Below are 23,763 nucleotides of genomic sequence, written 5' to 3' on the forward strand. Positions count from 1 at the left end.
CAGATGTTATTCAAGGACCTAGGGAGACGGCAGTGAACAATACAGCCTCACTATTCTCATGGATCTTGCATTCTAGCTGTGGAAAGAAGGATAATAAACTAATATCTTAATGAAATACAGTATTTTGATAGTTGTAGATGTTCTGCAAACAATTAAGCAGGATAATAGAATGGAGTGCTGCCACTTTAAGACAGGATAGTCCAGAAAAGCCACTCAGGTAAAATGACATTCCATACAGACAAAAGGCATGAAGTTACTTAGGAAAAAAAATACTCTAGAAGGTGAATACTAAGTATAAAGGTCCTGCATCAGGAACCCGTTTGGATGGGAAGTGGTCAATGCTTTCATTAAAGTAATAAAGAGGCTGTATGCTGGGTAGGCAGAGAAGGCAATGGCACCCCACTCCAGTACTCTTGCCTGGAAAACCCCATGGACGGAAGAGCCTGGTAGGCTGCAATCCATGGGGTCGCTAAGAGTCAGACACGACTGAGCGACTTCACTTTCACTTTTCACTTTCATGCATTGGAGGAGGAAATGGCAACCCACTCCAGTGTTCTTGCCTGGATAATCCCAGGGACGGCAGGGCCTGGTGGGCTGCCATCTTTGGGGTCGCACAGAGTTGGACACAACTGAAGTGACTTAGCAGCAGTAGCAGCAGCATGCTGGGTAGGGAAAATAATCAGATAACCTTGAGAAAAGCATGAAAGTGAAAGTGTCAGGCACTCGGTCTTGTCGGACTCTCTGTGACCCCATACACTGTAGCCTGCCAGGCTCTTCTGTCCATGGAATTCTCCAGGCAAGAACACTGGAGTGGATTGCCTTCCCTTTCTCCAGGGGATCTTCCCAATCCAGGGATCAAGCCCAGGTCTCTGGCATTTCAGGCAGATTCTTTAACATCTGAGCCAGGAGGGAAACTGGTCTCTAACAGCTTTTATACGGAGTGGAAAGGCTTTAAAGGAATCACTGAAAGTTTACAAAGTTATCAATGAGGGCTAGAACTCATTTAAAAACAAAACAAAACAAAACAAAACAAAAAACACACTGTCAAGAGCTTCAGTAAAGAAACTTAAATGTCAAACAGTTGGAACAATCCAAGACTACATTCCTTCCAAGAAACTGAGAATCCACAGCTTCCAAAATACATGAACAACTCAAGTAACTCTATCATAAAAACAATCTAATTAAAAAAATGGGCAGAGGACCTGCATAGACATTTTTCCAAAGGAGACATACAGATGGCCAACAGACACAGGAAAGGATGCTCAACAAAACAAACCATTAGGGAAACGCAAATCAAAACTACAATGAGATGACATCTCACACCTGTCAGAACGGCTGTTATCAAAAAGACGATCAATAACAAGTGTTGGGAAGGATGCAGACAAAAGGGAACCTTTTGAGCACTGTTGATGGGAATGTAAATTGGTACAAAAACTATGGAAAATAGTATGAAAACTCCGCAAAAAATTAAAAACAGAACTACAACACAATTTAGCTATTCCACTTCAGGGTATTGATCCAATAAAAACAACAAGACCACTAGAAAAAGATACGTGTACCCCAATGTTCAGAGGAGCATTATTGACAATATCCAACATATAGAAGAAAGCTCAGTGTCTATCAATAGATGAATAAAAAAACGTGGTATTCGAGGAGAATATCAAACAGGATGGAAGAGCAAAGGACACTGAACTCACCTTCCGCAACAAACATCAAAAATACATCTACACGTGGAGCAGCTCTCACTGAAAACAAACTGGAGACTGGCAAAGAAAAGCAGTTAATTACATAGAACAATGAAAATAAAACTATATGACTGGGTTACAACACATAGAGACATAATATTTATATGAACAGAAAGGAAGAGAGAACAGAACTATGTTCAAATAATCATTTTATAATTTAGCAAAATTAAGTTAAAATATATCTGAGGTTGAGTGTGATAAATTCAAATGCACAAAATAATTCTTAGATCCATCATTATTTAATACATAGTAAAAAAAATCAATGGAGGAAATGAAATGGTATACTATAATACCCATGAATCAAGGCAAACTGGAAGTGGTCAAACAAGAGATGGCAAGAGTGAATATAGACATTCTAGGAATCAGTGAACTGAAATGGACTGGAATGGGTGAATTTAACTCAGATGACCATTATACCTACTACTGCGGGCAGGAATCCCTCACAAGAAATGGAGTGGCCATCGTGGTCAACAAACGAGTCCGTAATGCAGTACTTGGATGCAATCTCAAAAACAACAGAATGATCTCTGTTCATTTCCAAGGCAAACCATTCAATATCACAGTAATCCAGGTCTATGCCCCAACAGTAACGCTGAAGAAGCTGAACAGTTCTATGAAGACCTACAAGACCTTTTAGAACTAACACCCAAAAAAGATGTCCTTTTCATGATAGGGGACTGGAATGCAAAAGTAGCAAGTCAAGAAACACCTGGAGTAACAGGCAAATTTGGCCTTGGAATATGGAATGAAGCAGGGCAAAAGAGTTTTGCCAAGTAAATGCACTGTTCGTAGCAAACACCCTCTTCCAACAACACAAGAGAAGACTCTACACATGGACATCACCAGATGGTCAACACCGAAATCAGACTGATTATATTCTTTGCAGCCAAAGATGGAGAAGCTCTATAGAGTCAGCAAAAACAAGACCAGGAGCTGACTGTGGCTCAGATCATGAACTCCTGATTACCAAATTCAGACTTAAATTGAAGAAAGTAGGGAAAACCACTACACCATTCAGGTATGACCTAAATCAAATCCCTTATGATTATACAGTGGAAGTGAGAAATAGATTTAAGGGCCGACATCTGATAGATAGGGTGCCTGATGAACTATGGAATGAGGTTCGTGACATTGTACAGGAGACAGAGATCAAGACCATCCCCATGGAAAAGAAATGCAAAAAAGCAAAATGGCTGTCTGGGGAGGCCTTACAAATAGCTATGAAAAGAAGAGAAGCAAAAAGCAAAGGAGAAAAGGAAAGATATCAACATCAGAATGCAGAGTTCCAAAGAATAGCAAGAAGAGATAAGAAAGCCTTCTTCAGTGATCAATGCAAAGAAATAGAGGAAAACAACAGAATGGGAAAGACTAGAGACCTCTTCAAGAAAATCAGAGATATCAAGGGGACATTTCATGCAAAGATGGGCTCGATAAAGGACAGAAATGGTATGGACCTAACAGAAGCAGAAGAGGGGGCAAGGATACACAGAGGAACTGTACAAAAAAGATCTTCACGACCCCGATAATCACGATGGTGTGATCACTCACCTAGAGCCAGGCAGCCTGGAATGTGAAGTCAAGTGGGCCTTAGAAAGCATCACTATGAACAAGGCTAGTAGAAGTTATGGAATTCCACTTGAGCTCTTTCAAATCCTGAAAGATGATGCTGTGAAAGTGCTGCACTCAATATGCCAGCAAATTTGGAAAACACAGCAGTGGCCACAGGACTGGAAAAGGTCAGTTTTCATTCCAATCCCAAAGAAAGGCAATGCCAAAGAATGCTCAAATTACTGCACAATTGCACTCATCTCACACGCTAGTAATGTTCAAAATTCTCCAAGCCAGGCTTCAGCAATATGTGAACCGTGAACTTCCTGATATTCAAGCTTGTTTTAGAAAAGGCAGAGGAACCAGAGATCAAATTGTCAACATCCGCTGGATCATGGAAAAAGCAAGAGAGTTCCAGAAAAACATCTATTTCTGCTTTATTGACTATGCCAAAGCCTTTGACTGTATGGATCACAACAAACTGTGGAAAGTTCTTCAAGAGATGGGAATACCAGACCACCTGACCTGCCTCCTGAGAAATCTGTATGCAGGTCAGGAAGCAACAGTTAGAACTGGACATGGAACAACAGACTGGTTCCAAATAGGAAAAGGAGTAAGTCAAGGCTGTTTATTGTCACCCCGCTTATTTAGCTTATATGCATAGTACATCATGAGAAACGCTGGGCTGGAAGAAGCACCAGCTGGAATCAAGATTACCGGGAGAAATATCAATAACCTCAGCTATGCAGATGACACCACCCTTATGGCAGAAAGTGAAGAGGAACTAAAAAGCTGCTTGATGAAAGTGAAAGTGGAGAGTGAAAAAGTGGGCTTAAAGCTCAACATTCAGAAAACGAAGATCATGGCATCCGGTCCCATCACTTCATGGAAAATAGATGGGGAAACAGTGGAAACGGTGTCAGACTTTATTTTCTTGGGCTCCAAAATCACTACAGATGGTGACTGCAGCCATAAAACTAAAAGACGCTTACTGCTTGGAAGGAAACTTATGACCAACCTAGATAGTATATTGAAAAGCAGAGACATTGCCAACAAAGGTCCGTCTAGTCAAGGCTATGGTTTTTCCTGTGGTCATGTATGGATGTGACAGTTGGACTGTGAAGAAGGCTGAGCGCCGAAGAATTGATGCTTTTGAACTGTGGTGTTGGAGAAGACTCTTGAGAGTCCCTTGGACTGCAAGGAGATCCAACCAGTCCATTCTGAAGGAGATCAGCCCTGGGATTTCTCTGGAAGGAATGATGCTAAAGCTGAAACTCCAGTACTTTGGCCACCTCATGCAAAGAGTTGACTCACTGGAAAAGAGTCTGATGCTGGGAGGGATTGGGGGCAAGAGGAGAAGGCGACGACAGAGGATGAGATGGCTGGATGGCATCGCTGACTCGATGGACGTGAGTCTGAGTGAACTCCGGGAGTTGGTGATGGACAGGGAGGCCTGGCGTGCTGCGATTCATGGGGTCGCAAAGAGTCGGACATGACTGAGCAACTGAACTGAACTGAATACCCATTTAAAACAAAGAAGGTATAAAAAACAAACAAAGGAACAAAAATACAAGAGAAACAATTAACAAATAGCAAAAGACCAATTTAATTAAAATACATCATTACATGAAATATTGATAGTCAAACATTCTACTTAAAAATAAGAGATTGTCAGACTGCACAAAAAAATCAAAATCTCACTAAATTCTATTTAAAAGGAAAACACATTGCATTTAAAAATTAAAGGTTTCCCTACTAAAAAAATCGTTCACCAATTCTACATGGCTTCACTGGTGAATTCCATCAAATATTTAAATAAATGATGCCAATCCTCCACAAAGGAATTATATTTCAGAAACGTAGGTAGAGAAACAACTTCCCAACTAATTCTATGAGACCACTATTAGTGAAGTGGAGTCGCTCAGTCGTGTCTAACTCTTTGTGACCCCATGGACTGTAGCCCACCAGGCTCCTCCATCCATGGGATTTTCCAGGCAAGAGTACTGGAGTGGGTTGCCATTCCCTTCTCCAGGAGATCTTCCCAACACAGGGATCGAACCTGCTTTGTAGGCAGACGCTTTACCATCTCTCAACTGGTAAAGAATCCACCTGCAGTGCGGGAGACCTGGGTTCAATACCTGGGTTGGGAAAATCCCCTGGAGAAGGGAATGGCAACCCACCCCAGTATTCTGGCCTGGAGAATTCCATGGACTGTATAGTCTATGGGGTCGCAAAGAGTCAGACACAACTGAGTGACTTTCACTTCACTGTGTGTCAATGAGACCAGTATTACCCTATACAAAAACCAAAGACACTGACAGAAAACTGTAGACTAAAATCCTTTGTGAATATAGATTAAAAAAATTAAAAGGCAAACTATGTTTGGCATCATATGAAGAGATAACACACTACAGCCACATGGTCTATACCACCAAATCCAACATTAGTTTCATCAGCTATGCAAAACTGATTAATCAAATATATCACATTATAGCATAAAGTGGGGGGAAGAGACACATCATTAGATTCATAAAAATATTTGATAAAACTCCAAACTACCTCATGATAAAAAGTCTCAATAAACTGAGAAGAAAATGATTCTTCTCAACCTGATGAAGGGCATCTATGAAATCAATAGCAAGAGACTTCCCTGGCAGCCCAGTGGTTGCTGAGACTCTGAGCTTCCAATGCAGGGGGTCCAGGTTCAATCCCTGGTCAAGGAACTAGATGCCATATGCCACAACTATAGATCTCGTGTGCCTCAAGAAAAATTGAAGATACTGCATGTCGCAACTAATACCTGGAGCAACCAAATAAATAAATAAATAGTCTTAAAAGATTCACAGCTACCATCATACTTAACAGTGAAAATCTAAAGTCTAAACTCTCTTACTTTTAATAGATAAAAAATGTTAAGTACATATAAAATGCTCATGATAAAATAGTAAAAGCAAAAACATGACTGAATATTTTTCTCAGACATTATTATCTTAATTGTATAATAAATAATAATTTGTTTGTTTGTTCAATCGCCAAGTCATGTCCAACTCTTTGTGACCCCATGGACAATAGGACTCCAATCTTCCCTGTTCTTCACTGTCTCCTGTAGTTTGCCCAAATTCATATCCATGGAGTCGGTGATGCCATCCAACCATCTCATCTTCTGTCACCTGCTTCTCCTTCCTTCAATTTTTGTAAGCATCAGACTCTCTTCTAATGAGTTGTCTGTTCTCATCAGGTAGCCAAAGTACTGGAGCATCAGCTTAAGCATCAGTCCTTCCAATTAGTATTCAGGGTTGATTTCTTTTAAGATTGACTGGTTTGATCTTCTTACTGTCCAGTGGTATCTCAAGACTCTTCTTAAGCACCAGAGTTCGAAAGCATCAATTCTTTGGCACTCTGCCTTCCTTATGGTCCAGCTCTCACATCCATACATGACTACTGGAAAAATCATAGCCTCGACTATATGGACCTTTGTTGGCAAAGTGATGTCTTCTCTTTTTAACATACTGTCTAGGTTTGTCATAGCTTTCCTGTGAAGAAGCAATCATCTTCTAATTTCATAGCTGCAGTCACCATCCGCAGTGATTTTAGAGCCCAAGAAGAGGAAATCTGTCACTGTTTCCACCTTCTCCCCTTCTATTTGCAATGAAGTGAAGGGACTGGATGCTATGATCTTTGTTTGTTTTTTAATACTGAGTTTTACGCTGGCTTCTTCACTCTCCTTTTCCACCCTCATCAAGTGGTTTTTTAGTTCCTCTTCGCTTTCTACCATTAGAGTGGTATCATCCCCATATTTGAGGTTGTTGACCATTTCTCCCAGCAATACTGACTCCAGCTTGTAACTCATTCAGCACGGTATTTTTCATGATGTGTTGTGCATATAAGTTAAATAAACAGTGTGACAAAAAACAACCTTGCGGTACTTCTTTCTCAATCCTGAACCAGTCAGTTGTTCCATACAAGGCTCTAACTGTTGCTTCTTGACCCACATACAGGTTTCTCAGGAGACAGGTAAGATGGTCTGGTATTCCCATCTCTTTAAGAGTTTTCCAGTTTGTCATGATCCACACAAAGGCTTTAAGGTAGTCAATTAAACTTTTCTGAATTCTCTTGCTTTCTCTATGATCCAGCAAATGTTGGCAATTTGATCTCTGGTTCCTCTGCCTTTTCTATAACCAGCTTGAACATCTGGAAGTTTTCAGTTCATGTAATGCTGAAGCCTAGCATGCAGGATTTTGAACATAGTCTTACTAGCATGGGGGATGAGTGCAATTGTCTGGTGGTTCGAACATCCTTTGACACTGCCCTTCATTATACATAATGAATATTATATGTGTATATATCACAAAAGTTGAAAGAAAAAACCAACAATGGGAAGAAATTAACAAAACTAAACTGTTAAAAGTAATTATCAAGTTATTTTTATTTTTTAATTTTCACTTATATATGTTACTAGCTTTCCAAATTTCCTTTAAAGAGTGCATTATGCTGTTAGATAAGCCAAAGTAAGACAAATACTGTATATCACTTGCATATGGAATCTACAAAGTTGAACTCATAGAAATAGAAGAATGGTGGTTACCTGCAGTTGGAGGGTGAGGAAATTGGAGAGATACTGAAGAATTAAAGGGTGCAAACTTGCAAATAACAGATTTGAAGATTTAAGGCCTAGCATTGTGATTACAGTCAACATTACTATATTACACACTTCAAAGTTGCTAAGAGACTAGATCTTAAATATTCTCACCAAAGAAAGAAATGATAATTATATGCCCTGATAGAAATGTTAGTTAATGCCACAGTGATAATCATATTGCAATATATATCAAATTAGCATGATGAATACCTTAAACTTATATAATTTTATATGTCAACTGTATCTCAATTTAAAAAATCCCTTTAATTAGAATGTTACCTTGGTATCACTCAAAAACCATATTTTTAAGATCTTAAGGCTGTAAATTATACAGTTTATTTTTAAAAGGTGAGCAGGATAATAGATCTGCCATACTTGCTTTTGTTTTTTAAATAAATATTTGTGAGTGGAAATGCAAAATTGATTAACAGCAAATAAAGTAAGGTTCCTTGCACTGGGATGACCCAGAGGGATGGTATGGGGAGGGAGGAGGGAGGAGGGTTCAGGATGGGGAACACATGTATACCTGTGGCGGATTCATTTTGATATTTGGCAAAACTAATACAATTATGTAAAGTTTAAAAATAAAATAAAATTAAAAAAAAATAAAAATAAAAGTCACAGAATCCACAGGTAAACAAAAGATTGAGCAGGATGAATGTGAGTTACTGATGAATGTGAGCTACTGAGAAGAGAACAATCTCTGTAGCAATTATATTAAATATGTTGAGGCAGCTCAACAGCTTAACTTCATTTGTTATACCTATAGGATGCCTTCCAAGAAATTTATTTAAAAACAACATCCTCAAGAACAAATCTATAGCTCTTTTCTGGGCTTTCTCTTTTCCCCAGGCAATCTCATTTACATAAGGTTTAGGAATTAAAGTCAAAATTACTGAGTAAAGCTGGGGAAAAAAAACTATTCCAACAGTACATCACCATCTCTCAGAATAAGTGGAAATTACAGTAATCAAACTATGATATTTTTAAAAAATCTATATTGTAACAATACATATGAAACACTGAGGTGACCAGAATTACACAGACAAATAGCTCTCATGTTTTCCATAGTTGTTCAACAATTTTCATATCAGCTTTTATTAAAACTCGCTAAATCCAACAACAGCCGAGTTTTAATTTATAAATGATCTCAATATTCCAAGTCTGTCAAAATATTTTAATAAAGTCACAGGCAACTCTTTCAAAGAAGGAAACACAAACTTCTGCTAGGCACAGGGTAGAAACCCATCTGCTCAGAGGTGTGAGCTGGATGTAGCAAATTACATCTGCAAGCCTCACTGCAAATGCTCTCTAATGAAACCCAAGATGTTGATTTTGACCCAAACACCCTACACAGATTGGATCTGGCTATATTAGCAATCATCTCTCCCTTCCATGGAAATTGAAATCAGATGACAAATTTCAACAAACAGTTCCACATTCTAAACTTTAGAAGTCTAAGTTCAGTATAGAAGAAGGCTCAGATCTATATAATGAGAACACTTTTGTTCATTCTATTGATCATCTTTTAGTGTAATACTAAAGGATTTTTTTTTCATTATGTTCATACGATCATTATGTTTGCACGATCTACTCTATAATTAATGACTAGATCACTGTATTTTGAATCTAAACACTATTTTCAAAAATAAAATTTTTAACAGAAATTTAGCACTCCAGAATGATACCCAAGGAACACCAAAGACAAAGAGGAAGAGAAAAATAACTTTGCAGGAGCTACAAAAAAAAAAAAAAGGATTAAGAAATAAAATTTCTTCTTAATGAAGAACTTATAAAGACCCTGGTCTTCATAATCATTAGTCAAATGGTGATGAAATATCAAAATTTTAACTAAATATCCAAAGTTGCTTTCTACAGTGGGATATAGGCAATGAATCAGTGTTTCATTTTTGCTTAAATTACCCTGATTTGGTTTCTGTTGTTTACAACCAAAGAATATCAAGTTATACGTAAACTTCTTTCTCAAATATTTTTTAAAAGACTTTATAAATTTGTCCTAATAGTTTTTCACTTTCCATTTAGTCCTTAGGGCACTATCACCTGACTTGCATTAACACTAGTCCTCTGAAAGTATGATGGTAAGAGAAAACAATCACCCAAAACTGTCAAATTCCTTTCACATCTTTTAATCCTCATCTTGGGATACGGTGGCGGCTCAGGAGGTAAAGAATCTGCCTGCAATGTGGGAGACCTGGTTCCATCCCTGGGTTGGGAAGATCCCCTGGAGGAAGACATGGCAACCCACTCCAGTATTCTTGCCTGGAGAATTCTGGTCTTCTTTTTCCTTTTCAGTCAACATTACTGTTCTCCCCTTTTTTCTATATGGATTATATATTTCTCTCTATATAAGTGACTTCAGGTGATGACATCTTTTTTCATCATTTTCCCTGCTATCACATTATATATCTCTAACAATGATTCCTCTTTTGAGCTCCAGACCTAAATATGCAATGGCTTATTAGATACATTTACTTGAATGTCCCACAAACACTTCACAGTATGCACCAAGGTAAATTCATCATTCCCATCTTCCACACCCAAAACTAAATGTTTTTATTTATAATCATAATATTAACCATATAAACATCTACATAGATATCCAGGCTAGGAACTATGGAGTCATTCTACATATTTACTTCTCTTTCACTATCTATAACTAATACAGTCACAAAGTTTAGCCAACTTTTTGTTAATCTCAAATATGTCTCTATTCTTTCCCATTTTAACCATTCCTAGCACCACCATTCTGGTTTAGATAGTCATGTTTTTATACAACTATCATAGCTAGCTGCAATATCTAATCTCCTTGCCCCCAGTTTTCTTATCTTTCCCTGTGCCATGTCCCCCAGGCCCCCACCAAATCCACTGACTACATTTATCAAAAAACAGTTCAGTTCAGTCGCTCAGTCATGTCCGACTCTTTGCGACCCCATGAATCGCAGCACGCCAGGCCTCCCTGTTCATCAACAACTCCCAGAGTTCACTCAGACTCACGTCCATCGAGTCACTGATGCCATCCAGCCATCTCATCCTCTCTCATCCCCTTCTCCTCCTGCCCCCAATCCCTCCCAGCATCAGTCTTTTCCAGTGAGTCAACTCTTTGCATGAGGTGGCCAAAGTACTGGAGTTTCAGCTTTAGAATCATCCCTTCCACTTAAACAAAAATGCTGTGCTCAGTTGCTCAGATGTGTCCAACTCTTTGTGACCCCTCCATGGGCTGTAGCCTGCCAGGCTCCTCTGTCCATGGGGATTCTTCAGGCAAGAATACCAGAGTGGGCTGCCATGCCCATCGCAAGGGGGTCTTCCTGACTCTGGGATCGAACCCAGGTCTCCCTCATTGCAGGCGGATACTTTACTGTCTGAGCCACCAGGGAAGCCCGAACAAAAATGAACATGAAACAACAGTAACAGAGGAAGAGACTAGAAAGGAGTATATTTGGAGGGTGGTATATAGATTTAGACACATTCCGTATATGGTTGAACATGAATGACTGAAAATATTTATCTACATTCTAAAACCAGGAAATCGACAGTGAAAGAGAAAAATAGCATTATAAATCAAAATGAGGATGAGAACAGAAGACAAAACAGCAGATGTGTAACATCGATATTTTTTTAACTTATAAATATAGCAAGTGAATGAGGCACAGAGAAATAAACTATAAAGGTTCAATCTGATTCATGACATCCATCATTCAACAGGTTCTAATACTCAAATATGTTGGAAAAAAGACAATGCAGAGTGACACTGAAACCAGGACTGGTTGAAAACTGAAAATGAACAGACCTCCAGATTCTTTCTCCATCTATGCACAGATACAAAGATACAAAGTAAAGTATTCTTTACACATACGCATCAAATACACATACGCATCAAAGGGTTTTATGCAAATATTTTTACAAACAACTTTTAAAATGAAAAAAACATATTTGTGGTATTTCATAAGAAGTTAGTTTCTATAATTTTCTAATGTCTGAAAAAGTTTTAAATATCTTGAAATAATCTTTCTTCAGGGTAGGGTAGGCCAATGCAATAACCAGGTGGTTAAAAAATTGTTTCTACTTTAGGTTTCCATGGTGATTATGTAGTCACTCTGTAGTCTCCTAGGGAGTATGACAAATAGACTTTAGAAGTTTCTATTTGATTCTAGTTCTCTCCATCTGGTAAATGATTTTTTTTAAGTTGAAAATAAACTAAGATTCTAGAAAAAAGAATCACAGAATATAATAACATCATATGCTTTAAAAAGGGAGATTTCTGTAGTTCTTAACTCATTCATAATATATTGGAAAAACAAGATGAGAATAAAACAATTTATCAAATAAAAAGGATAAACAGTTGAAGTTGGCAGGAGTGTTATAGAAATAAGAAGGATTTTAAATGAGTATTGAAGAGATACCAAATAATACAGTAGTATATATATATTACTCCTTTCATAAAATCCATTGGGGGGGCAGCTATAATATTTTCATAACATCTTTAAATTACTGGGGGATTCTACTTCCAGAAATAATGACAGATTTAGTGCCCTGAATGACTTTTGCACTAAAAACAAATGAAAATCAACATATTAATAAAATGTTCCTATGCCACACATACCATGATTAAAACTTATATCTGTTAACATAAACACACACAAGTACACACACTCCATAAAATCATTAATAAGCTTCTCCCAATAGTAAAGATTATTAAGGCAAGGGAATAGAAGAAGCCAGAAATTAAGAGATAAGCAAAACAAATAGCCTTAGGCATTTCTAAACAGGTAAAATTTGAACACTCTCCTGTTCACACTAAGGCAGATAAAGACAAAGTCTTAGACCAATTTGCAGTGTAGAACTTTACAGGACACAAGGCTTGCATGCAATTCACTACGATAATAATGTCAGGGTAGGTGAAGGTGAAGTTGCTCAGTCGTGTCTGACTCTCTGTGATCCTGTGGACTGTAGCCTACCAGGCTTCTCCGTCCATGGGATTCTCCAGGCAAGAATACTAGAGTGGTTTACCATTTCCTTCTCCAGGGGATCTTCCCAACCCAGGGATTGAACCTGGGTCTCCCACATTGGAGGCAGACGCTTTAACCTCTGAGCCACCAGGGAAGGGTTAGGGTAAACCATAAATGAAACTGTCCCATTTTTCCCATTAATTTATGGTTTAGGTATCAAGATATAGGTTAAATCTGAAGAAAAAGAGGCTCTCAGGGGACTACAGAAGATCATCGGTAATATTTTTTATCTTGATTCAGATGTAGGCAACATGAGTGGCTTTAGTATAAAATGTACCAAGCTGTGCACTAAAAATTGCACAGTTTTGTATATGATACAGTTAAATTCTAGAAAAGCTTTTTAAAATTCAATGAACAACTTTAACAGCATATCAGATACAACTTTAAAAAATTAATGAAATGAAGGATCAAAGAAATTACTGAGAATAATGCAGGTCATCAAGTCAAAGAGAAAAAACACAGAAGTATAAAGAAGATACAAGAATGATGCAGCCAAAAAAAGTGAAAAATTCTAAAATATATAACAGAAAGAATAAGACACAGGTAATACGCAGGTCAGGAAGCAACAGATAGAACTGGACATGGAACAACAGACTGGTTCCAAATAGGAAAAGGAGTCTGTCAAGCCTGTATATTGTCACCCTGCTTATTTAACTTATATGTAGAGTACATCATGAGAAACGCTGGGCTGGAAGAAGCACAAGCTGGAATCAAGATTGCCGGGAGAAATATCAATAACCTTAGATATGCAGATGACACCATCCTTATGGCAGAAAGTGAAGAGGAACTCAAAAGCCTCTTGATGAAAGTGAAAGTGGAGAGTGAAAAAGTTGGCTTAAAGCTCAACATTCAGAAAACGAAGATTATGGCATCTGGTTCCCATCACTTCGTGGGAAATAGATGGGGAAACAGTGGAAACAGTGTCAGACTTTATTTTTCTGGGCTCCAAAATCACTGCAGATGGTGATCGCAGCCACGAAATTAAAAGACGCTTCCTCCTTGGAAGGAAAGTTATGATCAACCTAGACAGCATATTCAAAAGCAAAGACATTACTTTGCCAACAAAGGTCCGTCTAGTCAAGGCTATGGTTTTTCCAGTGGTCATGTATGGATGTGAAAGTTGGACTGTGAAGAAAGCTGAGTGCCTAAGAATTGATACTTTTGAACTGTGGTGTTGGAGAAGACTCTTAAGAGTCCCTTGGACTGCAAAGAGATCCAACCAGTTCATTTTAAAGGAGATCAGTCCTGGGTGTTCTTTGGAAGGACTGATTTTAAAGCTGAAACTCCAATACATTGGCCACTTCATGCGAAGAGTTGACTCACTGGAAAAGACTCTGATGCTGGGAGGGATTGGGGGCAGGAGGAAAAGGGGACGACAGAGGATGAGATGGCTGGATGGCATCACCGACTCGATGGACAAGAGTTTGGGTGAACTCCGGGAGTTGGTGATGGACAGGGAAGCCTGGTGTGCTGCAATTCATGGGGTCACAAAGAGTCGGACACAGCTGAGTGACTGAACTGAACTGAATATCTGAATAAATCATGCCAGAAAACTTGGAGAAATCTTTATGGCTTTTATAGACACCAATATAAAAACTTTAAAACACAAAGATTTAAAAAATTTTTAAAGTTGCCAGAAGGAAGGACAAAATATCTTCAAGGAAACATAAACTGCAAGTGGATCTCTCAATAGGACAATGAAAAGCAAAAGAGTCAGCACAACAGTATCTTTAATTGGTGGTGGTTTAGTTGCTAAATCGTGTTCGACTCTTGCAACCCCATAAACTGTAGCCCTCCAAGCTCCTCTGTCCATGGGATTCTCCCGGCAAGAATACTGGAGTGGGTTGCCATTTCCTTCTCCAGGAAATCTTTCTGACCCAGGAATCGAACACAGGTCTCCTGCATTGCAGGCAGATTCTTTACCAACTGAGCTACAAGGAAAGCCTCTGTATTTTTAATAGGCCAGACTAAAATAATAAGAAATTACATACCTAGCAATAAATCTGGATATATAAATTATATATCTAGTGAAATTTAAAAATATTCAAACAAAATTGAGTTTGATAACCACGTATCATCACAAAAAGGCAAATGGAAAATGATCTGCCAGAGGATAGAGGACTGAATTATATGAAGGCATGTGTAGAAAGGCACTAGTTCAAGAGTCAGTAAACATGGCCCATGACCGAATCTGACTATCAGATTTTATAAATGAAGCTTCACAGATACACAGTCATTGACTTATTGTCTATGGCTGTTCATGCATGCCAAAGGAGGGTTCAGAAGTGACAAAAAGACCAAGAAATGGATAAAATTGAAAACATTTACTATCTGACTCTTGATTCCCTGGTGGCTCAGACAGTAAAGAACCTGCCTGCAATGCAGAAAGCCCAGGTTCAAACCGTGGATGGGGAAAATGCCCCAGAGAATAGAATGGATATCCACTCCAGTATTCTTGCCTGGAGAATTCCATGAACAGAGGAGACTGGGTGGTTAGAGTCCAGGGTTGCAGAGAGTTTCAGGGCTGCAGAGAGTGGGACACAACTGAGCGACTAACACTTTTCTGCACTAAGTAAGTGTTCCAAACCCTGTCCTGATTATATACTCACAATAAATACAAGCAATTATTCTTTAAATGATAGCCTATTAATCCAGATAGGATGAATGAATTAAAGTATTTTCAGATCTGTGTGTGTTCAGAAGCACAGTAAATAGCTTGATTTAATGCATAATTTAATACACTAAAGATGCAAGTTAAGATTCCTAGACCTAGAGTTGACTTTAATCAAAAAGTGCTAATTTGTAATATAAAAAAGAAAAAGAATAGTTAAGGGATAATTTCCAAAACAGCAAGGGATAAATGAATTACAATTAACATATATAACAGTATAAAGGAAACATTTTTATTTACATAATTAAATTCAAACAATTAATTAAGATAATGAAAAGACTGGGAGGATGGGAGAAAATATTTGCAAGTTACATATTTATTAAGGGTCTGATATCAGAATATATAAAGAACTCTTATAACTCAACAATAAAGAGAAAAATAACTAAAAAGTGGGCAAAGAATTTTAATATAAGAAGAAAATACAAAACAAGATCTACAAATGGCCAATAAACACATGAAAAGATGCTCAACATCATCAGACATTAGGGAAATGAAAATCAAAACCACGAGATAACACTTCACAGCAACTGTGATGGCTGGAAACAAGACAGTAACAATACCACAATAATAAGTGGTGACACAGATACGGATAAATTAATGTTGTGCATCAACTGCACTTCAGTATAAAAAATTAGAACCTCCATTCTCTGATGTGGGATTGCAAAAGGGAACAGACATTTTGATAAATAGTCCATCAGTTTCAAAGATAAGGACAGAGTTACCAAATGACCCAACAATTCTACTATATGCATCTAAAAGAAATGATGCTGAAGCTGAGGCTCCAATACTTTGGCCACCTGATGCGAAGAACTGACTCACTGGAAAAGACCCTGATGCTGGGAAAGAATGAACGCAGGAGAAGGGGATGACAGAGGATAAGACAGCTGGATGCCATCACGGACTTGATGGACATGAGTTTGAGCAAGGTCCGGGAGCTGGTGATGGACAGGGAAGCCTGGCGTGCTGCAGTCCATGGGGTGCAAAGAGTTGGACACAACTTAGCAACTGAATTGAATAGAATTGAATAGAAATTAAAACATATGTCCATGCAAAAAGTGTAGAAGAATGATCATAGCAGCATTATTTATAATCACTAAAAAGTAGAAACAACACAAATGTCCATCAAATAATCAATGAATAAATGTGGTATATTCATAAAATGAATTTTTATTCAGCTATAAAAAGGAATGAAGACATACATACTACAACATGAATCAACCTTGAAATTTATGGTAAGTGAAATAAGCCAGTCAGAAAAGACCACAAGTTTTTTTATTCCAATCATGAAATGTCTAAAACAAGCAAATTCATAGAAAGACAGTTCCTAGGGGACTTGCAGGATGGGAGCAGAGGACTAAGTGCTAATGATGTACCAATTTTTTTACAGTGAGAAAACTATGCTAATATTAGATGCTGATGTTGCATAAAAACTAAATACACTAAAAATCATCTAATTATATACTTTAAAAGGAGGAATTTTACAATATGTGAATTTTAGCAATGAGTTTTAACAAAAATCAAGGTACAAATCAATTTTTTAAAAATCATTCCAGAGTTTTTTTTTTTTTTTTAAAGAGGAAGCACTCCCCAGCTCACTTTATGAAGCTAGTATATCCTTAATAGGACACATAACACCTATCGTGATAATAAGGAATTTCCTGTAACCAAAAATGAATAGCAAATAACAGCTATGCCCAATATGCTAGAGAAAGAATCAAGACAAAGAGCACTTCACAAGAACTCTTAAGTTCCTTCTAAGTACTAGAATTCTATGATTTTATGATAATAGTATTCATGTCATTAAGTACCAACCCTAATTTCTGGATAAAATCATGCTTACATAAACCTAACAAAATTAGATTTCAATGGAAATCACAACAGAGAAAGGGAGACAGAAATCAACATTAAGTCAAAGTAAAAAAATTGAAGACTTCACTAACTTTTCAATAACAATATGTGTGGTAGTCTGAACGATGTCCGGATTTAGACACTTACATCCTAATAATATGAACAAGGTGTTGACCTATTTAGCACTGTCAAAAATTTGAGGCTTGTTATTAAAATATAGATTCACACTATTGACTTTGTGACTCAAAACTTTTCCAGGTTCACATAGTTTGAAATGAATGCCTCCAAGTTCAAAGGGTGTGAACCTGCAACTGAAAACACTGCAACATCAGAAATCCAGTATTTATTAAAGAAAGAGCCTTGGCTCCAATCATCACACAATTATCTACTTTAAATAAATGAGTAATCTAGAAATATATCAAGCTTGATATAAATGGTGTAAACAATAAATACATAAACAATTTCTGTGTTTATGATACATCTATTCATAAGTCAAGTGGCTTAAATTAAAATAAACCTATTTATAATTCTTACTTCAGCTTAATGCAAACATCTGAAAACAACTTTCTTCTCAAGTTAATTTTATTTGTGCTTAGCATTTCAGTGATTATACTATATACCATATAATCTTTGGCAGATAGTCTCTGTCTATATATATATGTATGTTGTCTTCATCTATATATAATAAAAGGTGTGGCTATCAATAAACAGCATCACTTAGTTCATTTACTATATACATCTGTCTTTTCAGAACTACTTTGTAGATCACTTAGTTCATTTCCATTAAGTTCTTTCAATGAGAAGACTGATTTAGAGATGCACTGGCATAATTAAAAAAAAAACAAAACAGTAAAACTAAAAGTATCAGTATAAAATATAATAACCATAGGAAGACTTTAAAATAAAAATGTACCTTCTTCAAGGATGGGTCGTGGGATGACAAACGGAATCTCCTGGAGAGGGTCCATATACTTGTGGCCAGCACTAACAATCTTTATTTGAGGCAAACAGAGGACAAGCGTTCCTGGCATGCTCATTTGTCCATGGTACCAACTTCTTACTGTTCCAGGAATGTCACCAGATACAATTGTACTAGGAGAAGGCAAACTATCATTTGGGATAAACACACAACAAGACTGTACTTCAAGCTAGAAAAGAAAAACAGAATCAAAATATTTGGATCAGATTAAGTTTGAGAATAAACAAATCTCAATCACCTAATATCTTTACCAGAATACACAGGCAAGCCCAAAAAAGAAAATGTCCCATACTTATGTCTTTATCAGTTGATTTTACTAAAGAATATGACAAACACTGGAAAAGGTATTGTTTCTTGCTATAAATTTGATCAAAAGAGCATAATGACATGAAATGAAAACATAGCTGCCTTTCCATAGTTCTTTCCAAGAAACATGATTGAGTTAGAAAATGTGCTGGCAAAAAAAGGTGAGAAAATCCTACTTTTTTTGCAGTTCATTACATTTTGTTAACACCAGCTAAGGGGTTAGAGCTGACTAGCATTTTGCTGCTCTTACTTTAAAAAATAAAAAAAACCACAAACATCTATTTCTATGTGAATCTGTCCCTTTGTCTTTCATTTTACAGATAGAAATTTAAGAAAAAATACTTTAAATGCTCAGATTATATCTCTAGATAAACATTAAAGGAGAACACGTTAGTAACATAGTAATGAAGAAAATTCAGAAGACTTAAAAATCAGAGCACTATTCCTCACTTTTATCATACGTTGATTTATTACCTAAATTGTGATTTCATGTGAAATTTTTATGCTTCCTTATCCCTAGTGTACTTACTTAGATTGCCAGCCCCTAACAGAGTTAAAGTAAGACTAAGCAAGACCAAATAAAAGACTGAATACATCATGAGTACTTAATTCAAAAGGTATGCTTAAGTTAAAGCCTATTAGTCTAAGCTGACTTTATTACAAGCTAATATTCTGTACCTGGCTAGTAAACTGCCCCAACGGTGTAGCATACTTGAATTATTTTTAATAAAATACAAAATATAACCTGCTAATTTTCTATAAAATAATTGGCATACAAAGCTATTACCTGAACCTATTATCTAATAAAAACTAAATTTTGTTTGCTTGATAAATGTTTGGATATTCTAGCAACTTAAAATAACAAAGAGACCATATTTTACAAAAGATAACTAAGACTACAGTCATAGACGTACTCTTGGGGTTAATATATTACTTAGTGAGAGCATGGTATGTAACAGGTCTGAATTCCTTGATATGATAAATAATTTGCCAGTCTTATAAGTGTAGTTACTCATTTTTCCTTCAGTATTTCTGTGCATGGATAAACCAATGAATTCAGTGAAGAAAAATATATGTAAAAATTTACATAAATAAGTACATTGGTTCATACAGTATAAAAATTTTTAGTTCTAGAACTTAATCTTGTAGATTACATGATTTTAAAATGTTATGTTAAGTAGTTCATCACTGACTTAAGATCACATTTCTAACTTGTGAAATAGAAGTGTATATTGTCTCTAATATGTTACATTTTGTTTCAAACATATAACATAATTCATTAGTGATGCTAAAGTGCACAAGTTAGAGTGGGACACTGACACCATATTCTCCTACATTAACTACGGCTATACGCTCAAACAATGACGGGTCAGTATTTAACATTTTATTTTAGATACTGATGCTATGTTCACAAATGCTTTCAACAATGTGAGGTAATTAGTTTAATATGTCACTGTATACAAATTTATACATAGATGTCTTGAGAAAAAAATTTATTTTGTGCCAAAATTTCCATAATCACAATATATTCTAAGTTTCTACTAATTCAGATATAAATTATTTAATCAAATCAAAACAACTTGAGCAATGCATATAAAATCAACAGTATATTAACCTGATACACATAACAACATTAAAAAATAAGCTTTCTAAAAAATGATACATGTGGGGATTCTTTTAATGATAAGAACTAAAACATACAATCCAAATTGCTCAAACTTGTTGTAATGTTACATCTATTATATATACTAAAGCTAACACATAAATCTTTTTACACTTTTAAAATAACTGTTAAACTGTATGTCTAAAATTTTGGTTTTAATGTAAAATGTTGAGTGATTTATGTAAGTGAATATAAATCTGCAGCAGTAAATTTTGCATTAATGTAAGGATCTGACAATCCAAGGGAAAGAAAATGAAGTAATCTGCCAGTAAGAAGTCCTCAAACTGGGGGTCAGATCATGTTCATGGAAACCATCTGGTTGGGACCCTCTGAGCCACACCAAACACAAATGATCTTTTAAAAAAATATCCTATTCATTAATGCATCACAGCTGCACTGAGTGTTACTTCATTTTTCCATGGCAACATCCTTTCTGTTTCAAGGATCTTATTTCAGTTTTGGTAGCAACATGTTCTTTCGCCAATATTGAACACATTCATGTGTTAAAGTGAAGGGATTATTACAAATTCTTGAAGTAGAACCACCTCTATTTTGATTCCTATTAGGTCAAGGGCTACATAGCTAAGTATCACATCCTGAGGATAAACCACTAAAGAAATTATTTGCTATTATTTCAATAAGTGAAATGATTATCATGCAATTTTTCTGAAGTTCCAAGTTCTGTTTTTTCCTGAAATTTCAAGTGCTGCTTAAAAAGATACATGACATTGTGTACTCCATATCCTCTATAAGTACAGTTTGGTAACCTTTGATTTTTCTAATTTATGTACTCTACAACTGTGATCACAACTCAGTTAAAAAGAAGAAACTAAGACGAGCTTCATTTATGCATTAAACTAATAAGCATTTTAATTAGCAAACTGTCCAATATATAGACTAACTTTATATAAATGCTTTACAATGTTATACCATTTTTCTGCTCTTTAAAACAATGCTGCTATTTCCCAAATGTTTTCCTTTCTTCAAAACTTGAAAATCTAGTGATAATTGTATTTAGAAAATTTATACAGAATAAAATGTTCTCTGAATGAATGTATTTACTCCGCAGGACACAGTTTCAAATAAAAAATAAGAATGAAGAAACAATGCAGTTTGTATTTTCATTCACTTTTTCTTTCTTTTATTCGTGCATTCTTTAACAGTCACCATTTACTGAGCTTGAAGTCAGGACTATAGAGAAAGGACACAGTTCCAGCATTTAAAACTAGTAATAGCCTTACATAATTTTCACTAGAGCACACAATCTATACTGTCAGACACTGTGCCTATTCTGTTTACGCTACAGTCTCAGTACACAGTACTGCACCTAGTATGAAAGAGGTACTAAGTAACTGTTAAAGAAGGGAACACAATTATTTTTATTAGCACTAGATAATGATGTTAATTAAAATAGTTGTTTAATGCATGTTGTTCATCATTTCATTTCACAGACACCAGTAGAGTGATTAATAAAAATGACTTATCAGCCAGATGGGTTCAACTCTAGCTGTGGAACCTTTGACAAGCTATTTAATCTTTTCATGACTTCAGCTTCCTCATCTGTATATGGGGGGAAATCAGCTTTGAAATAAAGGTTAACATATTAACTGTCACCAAAATGTTTGCTAAATAAAGTCAATGAACATACACTAAGTATCTACTATATGCCAGATCTATATATTAATTCTCAAGGATTTGTAAAAGACGCTCACAATCCTTCTATTTTAAAATGCTATTGGCTTATGGTTTAGCTATTTATGCATATAGAGACCACCAAAATAAGTAGTATTATATTTGCACTATGAATAAACTATTTATTTATTCAAATAAATAAACTATTGCCCAAACCGTTTCCTATTCTATAAATTCACAATACATTATGAAACTATTTGGAATATCCTATGTATTTAGTACAAATTTAAATATACACAGTTCAGGACATTAGCTAAAAACCTCAAAAGTGCACCTTGGTTATCTTCTTTTCCACAGTGAAATGTTATAAATCTCCATACTTTTCTCATAAATACTTGTCAAGGGAAGACAAGAAAAAAATTCCTAGACTGTAATAAGGATTTCCTCTTTCTAACAAACTATCATGCAACTGATGTTACTTTCTCAATGTCTATAAATAAAACTACAGCCTTCTATGCAAAATTTTAAGCATTAAATGTAGTAGATTACTTTTTTTTTTTTTTTTTTTTTTTTTTTTTTTAAATTTTATTTTATTTTTAAACTTTACATAACTGTATTAGATTTGCCAAATATCAAAATGAATCCGCCACAGGTTTACATGTGTTCCCCATCCTGAACCCTCCTCCCTCCTCCCTCCCCATTCCATCCCTCTGGGTCGTCCCAGTGCACCAGCTACAGTAGATTACTTTTGACATTAATGTGACTGACAACTGATATGTCTAATATCTACTCTTATTTAATCCTGCAGATAAGCCAGGAAGTTCACTGGACTTGAGAACATTAGGTGTATCATGTAACATGATTACTACATCTCTTCTTATACATATATAACTTTCTGGGAGAAAAAAATTCAATTGTTCTAGCTTATCTGACTTTGACACTCATACCAAAATCTCACAGAATGTGGGAAGTTGTCTCCTAAAAGGAATAAAACATTATTAGCAAAAGAAGGAGCTCAGGATCTTTCAAATGGAAAATAAAGTGTCCATGACATTATGCTGTCCATTGTCAGAAACTAGCCAAACACCCAGGAAATGCCATAGGACAGCAACACAATCTTCAATGTAAAAGTCAAGAAGACTGATTTTGGCAAACACCAGAGTAATGTTCTCCTTCATTAGTGAATCCTAGGCCAGAGTACTTCTATTTTGTCAACCTCATGCCATTGCCAATTATATCGTTCTGGAACAAAAACGTAATAGACAGAAACTTTGCTGGTGAGTGAACAGAGGAAAACTACAAAAACAATGAGTTTATGCTAATCTATCTTGAAAAGGCCCTCCAATCCAAGTTCATTTTAAAAACTGTTCAAGACTACATTTAGTACTATAAAACAATCGAATTATTATAAAATATGAAATTCTTTTTCCCATTGAAAAATAAATAGGTTATCATAAATACTGTTGATGTCTTAATGCAACATACATTTTTCTAAAATAATAAAGTACATGAACTTAGCAAATACCAACTCTGGCTCCAAAATCAACTTTCCAGAAACTCTGATTCCAAGCACATTTACTTGTTCAAACTTCCATTAAAAGAATAATCCTTTGATGACTTTAAGTTATGGTGTTTTGTTTAATCTGATGACAACTTCAGGGTTTTCTTTTTTATATTTGGCTCATAAAATGTCTTGGAGAGTGGA

At 36.1% G+C, this 23,763-nt stretch overlaps 1 protein-coding gene and 1 non-coding gene across 23 annotated transcripts in view; both read right to left on the reverse strand.

The window, feature by feature from the left end:
* Nucleotides 1-23,763, reverse strand: part of VPS13B (vacuolar protein sorting 13 homolog B) — an 851,071-nt gene that overhangs the window by 422,836 nt on the left and 404,472 nt on the right. For 20 of the 22 annotated variants that reach the window (XR_008702388.1, XM_055546536.1, XM_055546537.1 and 17 more), the window contains one exon: nt 18,392-18,626. Coding sequence is in view for 21 of the 22 variants with exons in the window: in XM_055546536.1 (XP_055402511.1) it covers nt 18,392-18,626 (235 nt within the window). In the remaining variant the exon portion in view is untranslated. Of the gene's footprint in view, nt 1-15,950; nt 16,636-16,772; nt 17,790-18,391; nt 18,627-23,763 lie in introns of those variants that run through there. The other 2 variants (XM_055546553.1, XM_055546554.1) reach the window with 2 other exon arrangements.
* On the reverse strand, nt 12,982-13,053 carry TRNAW-CCA (transfer RNA tryptophan (anticodon CCA)). Its single transcript has one exon. It is a non-coding gene; the product is annotated as a tRNA-Trp (tRNA).

This window comes from Bubalus kerabau, chromosome 14 (genome assembly GCF_029407905.1).
Source record: "Bubalus kerabau isolate K-KA32 ecotype Philippines breed swamp buffalo chromosome 14, PCC_UOA_SB_1v2, whole genome shotgun sequence".
Lineage (NCBI taxonomy): Eukaryota > Metazoa > Chordata > Mammalia > Artiodactyla > Bovidae > Bubalus > Bubalus kerabau.